The following is a 9,109-nucleotide window of genomic DNA, read 5'->3' as shown; positions in this document are numbered from 1 at the left end:
TCGTTTGCTATAATATTCTCAAAACATGATGTATTTCTTACCATTTGTTTTGTAAGGAACAAACCTGGCGTGTTTCAGTAGGTAACCTATTTCTTTAATTATTTTTTTCCGGTTTATAGAAGGGCCAGTTATTTCAGCTATAAAATTTTAGTTGGGTAAGCGAAGCAAATGTTGAAAAATCTTGGAGTCAAATATATTGTGCATTTGCCTAACTGAATGCTACTTTACTCCGGAATAGTTATGGTGTCATATCAGGGTAAACACCAAGTCTTTCAAAGGAAATTAGGCTACTAAGTAGCCTCGACTTTACTTCATAGCTAACAGAAGACACCAGATGAATTAAGGAAGATAATTCTTTATTCAGTTACATCTGATTCAAAAGGAAATCTTTTGTAAATATGAGAGGTGGCTTTCATAAAAAAATTCTTATCTGTTTAGCTAAATCACTTTAATTTTTGTGTGTCATGTGGAGCTTCATTTCTTTGATATCAAGATATATTTCCCCCAAAGGTTTGAAACCTCAAGGTTCCCATGAGTTTATTTCCTTTAGTGCTGTCTAATGAACACAAGCCTTTCTGAGATGGCATTCCAAAATTGTTTTACGAGCTGAAGAAGTAGGAATCTGTAAAATGCTTATCTACTGCAATGTGACCCAGATACGAGTTATTTGTTTAAGTTATTGAAAACTGGCAAAACAAAATCTATAAATGATATATGATTTGGTTATATCGTTGCATAGTCTCTACGAAATAGATTCCAGACTTGTAAGCTTGTCACCCAGAACAGCATTCGTAATATAAAGTGTCAATGCACTGTACTGTTCATTCTGGCCACAACCACGAACAGAACCGAAGCATAAATAGTAAAGTAGCCTGCTGCTCTTCCTGAAATATCAACTGCACTCCTAAGAAGTTTACATTTAGGTCTGGAATTATGTTCGCTTGAGAGCAAATTACTCTAGGGTACCATAATTTTCAACTATTTAAAAGATATTTTATAATTTCGCAGCTCAAGTTTAGGAATTAGAGACGAGAATGGTAAAAATCTGTAGATTTCACCTATTTTAGAGGAAAAATCTAAAACTCTGAAACATGCTAAACAATCTGTAGATTTCAGATTGATCCGTAGATCTGGCAACATTGCGCTGCTGCTTGCTGGAAATAAAGACGCCAGAATTCACATTCACTTCTGTTTCAGTCGTATGTGTGTTCTGTTATCACATTTACACCAAAATAACATACTGCGGTTCAACCGCTTTTCTTGCATATGTTTCGTTCTAGTTTTGGTTCAGTTATAAAATTATCGTGATGGATACACACACACAAAACTTCATCCATACATAGGCTATACTAGTGGCGCTGACATAACGCTAGCTTTATGTACAGTAATAGCACATATTTTTCTTCGCATGTGCATTGCATACATCATATATATTCAGAAATAAAGGGTTAAATTTCTCACTTTTTGCTTCTTGCAACAACATTACATGGAGATGCAAACCATTAGCCTCCAGGTCATTTGCTGATTTTTACCCCATTTAGAGCTACCAGTTGCTATTTTTTCCTGTCCTTAAACCCTAAAGGACCTGATTGAGCGCAAAGGAACAGACACCTCTAACAGTGAGCAAACATTTCCTTTCTCAGAGGAATCAGCATTTCTTAGGGGTCCATCTGACCTGGGATGAGGTGTAACGGTGTTCCAAGCTAAAAGTACGTCCACGTACATTATATGTCAACAATGTAGTAATATAACAAATGATCAAAACCTGTATTACTGTGTGCTAGACCACCCACGCCGCAAAAATAAGAGCAACATAAAATGAAAATAATTTGCAATGTACTTGTAGAATGCAGGTAAAAAAATAAGTATTGGCGAAAATATCCTTTGTCTAGCATCTTGAACTTAATTAAAATAATAATTACCAGTATATCAAATTAAAATTATTCTTAATATCTACTGTCAAAAGTGACAGTAATGTGAGTGGCTCGCCAGTGTCTGGCAAACAAGAAATAAACTAAGTAACATTGAAAAGGTAATTTATCATTATTTTGCAAGGTCAAAATATTATATATATATATATATATATATATATATATATATATATATATATATATATATATATATATATATACATGTATCTTTTTTCATTTTCTTTATGGTGAATAATTTTTACTGAAAAATATAGAGCTCTTAGTGTTCATGTAACTTCAGCTCATCACTTTGGCCTCAGTTTTCATTTTATATTTTTTAACGTACCCTGATGAATTACAACTATTTAGCTTTGAAATAAAAACAAAATGTGTGTAGCATAAAAATTAACCTTACGTAGACCGATCAAAGAGAATTATCGCAAAGAACAAAAGCATTCGGCAAGAGATGGCATTCATCAGTCGCGGCGTCACGCACCCAAAGCAGTTTATACAACACACGTTGCATTTTGTGTAGCATATATATATACAGTATATATATATATATATATATATATATATATATATATATATATATATATATGTGTGTGTGTGTGTGTGTGTGTGTGTGTGTGTGTGTGTGTGTTTGTGTTTGTGTGTGTATTAGTGTTTTAATCATTTTCTGATTTCTAGCGGCTGTAAAACGAATGTGGTATTGACTGAAGTGCTGTTTTTTCTTTGGAGGCACCCCCTTTTAGGGAAGCCAGTTAATCTGATTATATATATATATATATATATATATATATATATATATATATATATATATATATATATAATATATACAATGTACTTTTCAGTGCACCCGATGGCTAACAAAGCTTTATGAGGAATCAGGAGGATTACAAGTACTCCACGCAGGTGATGAAGGTGTAGTTCCGAAAGTGGTGGCGGCCGCCCACGCCCAGAAGCCAATTCTCATCTTGCAAACACCCACTCATCTCACCTATAACCTCAGGAAAATTCTTCAGATTCCTCAAGCTATCCAGGTTTGATACTTCTGTCATAAATCTGATGCAAGTGATTTTTTTTATTTACTAGTGATATAAGAATATATTCAGCATACTAACATATTTTACAGTGCTGGTCATTAACTAAAAGGAGCACTTGTGAAGCAAGGAATTCTAAGCACAAGCAACATAATTCAGTGTCAAGGCACAAATCTTGTGTAGGTGTAAATTTTGGTCCAGGGCGCCGACGGTGGAGTCCTAGAAGTGAAGATCGTGCTGGTGACGGGCGACTCGGCGCCTGTGCTTCCGCAAGAACTGTGCGTTTACGTCACAAGAGTCTCATTCGCCCTCCCTCCACTGGTTCTCGAAGAACGACTACTTAAGTATGACTATGATAAGTTACGAAAAAAATTTTAATTTTAATAATTATCTCTTCTTGAAGTTACAATGAGTAAAAATCCAACGCAATAATTATCGCTACAGCTTAGTGAGATGAAAACATTTTCCTTGTACCAGTTGCCTATTCGTTCTCTCACAGCGATGTCTTGAAAATGGAGAGAAGTGACCTCTTTGACCAGCAGAGTAACCTGACGGCCAGCATTACCCGAGACCAGAAATCTCTTGATGCAGTCGATGACACAATCCTCAAGAAACTTACCCAAACTTCCACCTCCCTCTTGGACAATGAAGAACTTCTGGCAGCTTTCTACGAAGCTAAGGTAGAGTTTAGCACTTGTTTTACACATGAGCTCTTCCCCAAAACTGATATGAATATTATTAATATGTAACGCTAAACAGAAATATGTGGATGCGGAATTGACCATTACATAGCAAATTCAATATGGTTGCTTCACATAGCAAATTCAGTATGGCTGCTTCAGCCATGTTGTTCATAAGGTTATTCATTGTTACATGTAGTTCTCCCTCTCTCTCTCTCTCTCTCTCTCTCTCTCTCTCTCTCTCTCTCTCTCTCTCTGTATGTATGTATGTAAATATTTTAAAGTGTTAAAAATAATTTTTGTTTTCTTCAATTTACAGTTAATATCTAGTTTTAGCAACCTCCAGTTTTGTTTTAAAATTCCTTTTTGTAATTAGACTTTCAGCTTCAAAACGTCTTGCTCAGTAAATGGCTCCTTACCACAAAGGTGGCAACATAATTTTCAACTTACTGACCGATCAAACGTCAGAATTTTGTGTTTCTACAGTTCCGTTTCCTCTTTACAGTCGACCTCCGCAGAGTTCCGCACCCGCCTTGGGGAATGCCAACGTACCTTACAGAAGATTGGGAATGTCAGAGACAAATATCGCCCCGTGGCCACCAGGGGAAGGCTTCTTTTTTCTACCTCCACGGCCCTAAAGAGGCTTGACCCCAGCTACATCTTCTCGTTCCAGCATTTTCTACACGTAAGGGTTCTGTGAAGTTCCGGAAAATCAATGGAAAGGAAGGTTGTTGGTTGCTCCTTAAGTAAACGAAGCTACAAAATCTATAAGAAATTAATGTCTGCAAACCATTACACATAGAGACACTGCATGCAGGTAACAGACGGATATTCTGATTTATAACAAGAAAAAGCAAAGGATAAAGAGTTTTTATTCATTCGTAAAGACAGAAGATAAATTGATCATCTGATCAACGCCAAGACAAAGATTTCGTAAAAGCCACAATTCCTGGAACTCATTTGTCCCTCTCATCACCCATCTAGCTCTTCAGCTTGTGCATCACTTCCGGAGGACGAGGAGAGGCACTGAGTTTTGACCAGAGGATCAGTTCCCTCGTCGAGAGCGTGACTGAGCTGGTCGTCAACCACGTCAGCCGCGCCCTGCATCCAAACCATCGCTTGGCTTTCATCACAGCGCTCTGCGCCGCTGTGGCAGCAAATGAGGGCCACTTGACCCCCCCAGCATGGCGAGTCATCTTACACCCTTCGCGCTATGAAGAGGTAAGATGTAGTCGGTAAGTTTTTAATAACTAAATTTAGAATGAGTGCTTGCCTGGACTGCTTGCCACATATGTTTAGTCTTGAAGTAGTCCGCGTTAGTAAGAGTGGCACTAAATATACCAGATGAACTAGTGAGCAAGTTTTTCCAAGCTATGGTGTGGAGGTACTGAAGAAACTGTGTCAGTGAGAGAGATAAGTGATGAAATTAACATGATCATCTAATAATAAATAAACTGTAATTAAATCACGAACCACACCAATAGGTGCAACAAGCTCTGATTGCATGAAATATGAAATCCCTTGATCTGCAGTCTTCATCATAAGGGCCCCATAGACGATATGACCGGCGGATCAGGTTCCGTTCTAATTCCGGTATCCGCGGTGCCCATAGGCGTTCGGATTCACTTCAGTTTGCCGAAACCTGATTGAGTAAAGACGTGTCGCTCCGCTCAGTGATGACGCTATAGACTGCGCTCTTGCAGCAGAATTTGGAAAACCCCAGCGAAAAAGGAGAACCTGGATTAAACTGTGGTTGAAGAAAAGAAATGAATTATCTCACGATTGTTTGGTTATGAATTGAAACTTTATCCTGGTGAATGGTTTAATTACCCGAGAATGTTCAAGCAGACCGACATGGAATTATTATAAATGGTCTCCCCTCTTCCAGAAATAAAAAGCACACTTGTACGAGACAGCCAGTATCACTATAAGAGATGTCGCTGGACACACTTCGCTTCCTTGCCACAGGTCGTTCTTTGGGGTATATAATCCCAGAGACATGTAAAGCAATTATCCAAGTTATGCAACACGAGTTTACAAAGGTAAAAAGTAACTATGTTGCATACACAGCGTCCTGCATAGTCTAGTGGTATATACTGTAGTCTAGTATACAGTAGTCTATGATCCGTTAAAGCAGAATAGGCCCTTAAACCTACGTTTCTGTAGCCCAGGAAAAGTAAAATTTTCAGTTTTTGTACACAAAATTTTTAATTTATGGAAGAAAAATTGAAGTATTATTCAAAATATTAACATAAACTTTTATTTTATGTATGGAAAATAACAATGTAATTTAAACATTAGTACTAATACATACATACACAAGAACACACACACACACATATATATATATATATATATATATATATATATATATATATATATATATATATATATATATATATATATATATATATACACACACATATATATATATATATATATATATATATATATATATATATATATATATATATATATATATATACATATATAATAGATATATGATATATATGTGTGTATGTTGTAGTATACACACACACACACACACACACACACACACACATATATACTGTATATATATATATATATATATATATATATATATATATATATATATATATATATATATATATATATATATATATATATATGTGTGTGTGTGTGTGTGTGTGTGTATTAAATACTATTGTTTAAATTACATTGTTATTTTCCATGCATGAAATAAAATTTTATGATAATATTTTCAATAATATTTCAATTTTCCTTGTAAAAATTACAAGTTTTGTGTACAAAACAGTTGAAAATTTTACTCTTACTGGGCTAGAGAAACGAAGGTTTAAGGGCCTATTCTGCTTTAACGGATCATAGACCTGCTGTATACTAGACTACAGTATATACCACTAGATTATGCAGGATGCTGTGTATGCAACATAGTTGCTTTTTACCTTTGTAAACTCGTGTTACATAACTGAATAATTCCTTTGCATGTCTCTGGGATTACATGCCCCAAGAAAATTTGACAAGTGGCGCCGAAGCGACGTGTGGCCAGCAACCTCTGGTACAGTGATGATGGTTGTCTTATAAAAGCGTGTTTTTTATTTCTAGAAGAGGGGAGACCATATATAAGAATTCCATGTCGGTCTGCTCGTCCATTCTCCGGTGATTAAACCAGTCACCAGTGCAAAGTTTCAATTCACTAAATAAATAAGCGTGAGATCATTCATTTCCTTCTCCAACCATATGTATTTATATATATATATATATATATATATATATATATATATATATATATATATATATATATATATATATATAAATATAAATATATATATATATATATATATATATATATATATATATATATATATATATATATATATATATACTGCATCCTTCTCCTGTTATTTCCAAACTAATTTATCATAAGCCTCATTTCGCTTTCCTACGACGTTCAATAAACTCCTCCAAGAACTCATCTGCCGACGTAGCTGCCATGTTACCCTTTCAGCGTCTAGTTGAAACTGAAGTAAATCTTGAGGTCACGCCATAGACGTGGAGGCTTCCGGCCACTTGAGCTGAAACGGAAGCCACGAACCTGACAACCGCAGGTTGCGAGCTGGTCGGAGAGGCCGACGGACTCCTCCCACTTTTGGTCGGAGAACACCATAGACAGTGAGGTTTACTTCCGGTTCATACGACCGGATCCGGCGATCGTAGCGTCTATGGGGCCCTTAAGAGTTTGTCCTTTCATTATCGCCACACTCCCAGATTTTACTCTCGTTACCGGAAATTAAATTCTTCAGCCTTACCTCCATAGCCAGATTGCCTAAAGAAAATTATAAACTAATAAAAATCAAGTCATAGCATCCAAGGAAAGGATTTTAAATTGTAAATAAGTTAGCCTTGCACGGTGCAGTTAAACGGACAATAATTCTTGTAGTATAAATTAAGTATACCAATGTGGGTGTTTCCTAAGCATTTTGAGGTAGTGAGTTGCACTTGTCCATGTACAGTGGGCAGTGGCAAGTTTCATTCGGTTCTTGTGATCAAGGAAGTGGAAACATCGACATTTACTAGCTGTACATAATGACCTATACGTTAACTTACCGAAGTTTACTTGTTTTCTAAGATTCGTTTATATGTTCACTTCAAAGACATCTTTTTCTCTTACCAAAAATCCAAATTCTGTAGAGAATGAGCTTTAAATTTCAGCTCGTGCTCCATTTCAATTCATCAAAATCGTCTAAATTATAAATAATGGCAACGAATGAGTTGAATACTGATAACATAAGTTCCAGTAAATTTCGGTTGGTTCATCGGGAGGGTCATCAGTGCAAATTATTTTTGAATAGCAGCAAAGATAGCGAACATTACATGTATTTCATAATGGTAGAAACAACAAGAAGAGCATGGATATCTAAGCGGTGGCTGGTGACAGGAATTTTGTGGAAAACAATTGCAATAATTTTTTTCAAAACTCCTCCATAACTTTCATTTGAGGTTTTTCTGAACTAGAACCACTTTATGTTCTTTGCAATCTCTCAAGGTGATAGTTTTCATAAAGGCAATCCAAATTGAAAGCATTTTATTGCTAAGCAAATGGGCTTGTTTACTCAGGTCTGCCATTACAATGATCATTTTGGAATTTCTGACAAACTTATTTTCAGCTCATTGCTCTAAAGAGCAGTGTTCTGCAATCTTTAAACTATGATGCGGAAGAAGCCAATGCTGTTTTCTGAAGCTTGAATTGGTTGTTGGTCGGCCATCAATAACACCTGATTTCGTTTAAATCAAATTTAAGCATACTGGTAGATATACTTATCGAGACAATAGCCAAGACAGGCTTATGTTGACCTCAAAAGCAGTTTTTGACTACCAGCGATGACTTCTCTTGAGGTATTTTGGGAATTCAAAAGAACGTGCACTTGTTGAAAGTCCACAACATGGCTCGCCAGAATTCTAGTGTTCCCATTCCCATTGCTTTCTTAGAAATGCCCAAGACACATGTTAGCCCTTGAGGTCGGGAAAGCGGAGTATACAATATGGGCAGACCTTCATGTGGGAACTTGCCTTCAGACATTTTCATAATTGTTCTTTGAGCCAAGGATGATATAGTGTGCCTCTGGTGCTGGCGTAGCCTTACGGCTTCAATGATGTCCTCACCTTTTTTTTATGAGGATTAACGGCAAAGCTTCTTGTAATAACTACAGTAAGACGACAGCAGCTTAAGAGAAGTAAATAACAATGAAGAAAGGTACTCCGGAGAAAACTGTCTTCTTTCTATTGATTCAAATAAATGTATCATTTATTTCAGTGTCAAAAGATGATGGACAGCTGGCCTGAGAAACTCTCGCTTCGCAAAACATTATCATAGAAAATTCTCTAAACTCTCTTTATCGCAAACCAAAGGCCAAAACTAGTTGAGTTCGATAGGAGAATTTTTGCTTTCTATTTTCATTTACAGTATTGTCACCCC

At 36.2% G+C, this 9,109-nt stretch overlaps 1 protein-coding gene across 1 annotated transcript in view; it reads left to right on the top strand.

The window, feature by feature from the left end:
- The window catches only part of LOC136827722 (uncharacterized), a 149,604-nt gene that overhangs the window by 118,242 nt on the left and 22,253 nt on the right, over nucleotides 1-9,109 (top strand). The window contains 5 exon segments of the mRNA XM_067085185.1: nucleotides 2,765-2,953; nucleotides 3,155-3,297; nucleotides 3,453-3,633; nucleotides 4,139-4,318; nucleotides 4,618-4,854. Coding sequence (XP_066941286.1) covers nucleotides 2,765-2,953; nucleotides 3,155-3,297; nucleotides 3,453-3,633; nucleotides 4,139-4,318; nucleotides 4,618-4,854 — 930 coding nt within the window.

This window comes from Macrobrachium rosenbergii, chromosome 42 (assembly GCF_040412425.1).
Source record: "Macrobrachium rosenbergii isolate ZJJX-2024 chromosome 42, ASM4041242v1, whole genome shotgun sequence".
NCBI classification, from domain to species: Eukaryota; Metazoa; Arthropoda; class Malacostraca; order Decapoda; family Palaemonidae; genus Macrobrachium; species Macrobrachium rosenbergii.
Note: the sequence above shows the minus strand (reverse complement) of the source record. Positions and strands in the feature narration are given on the sequence as shown.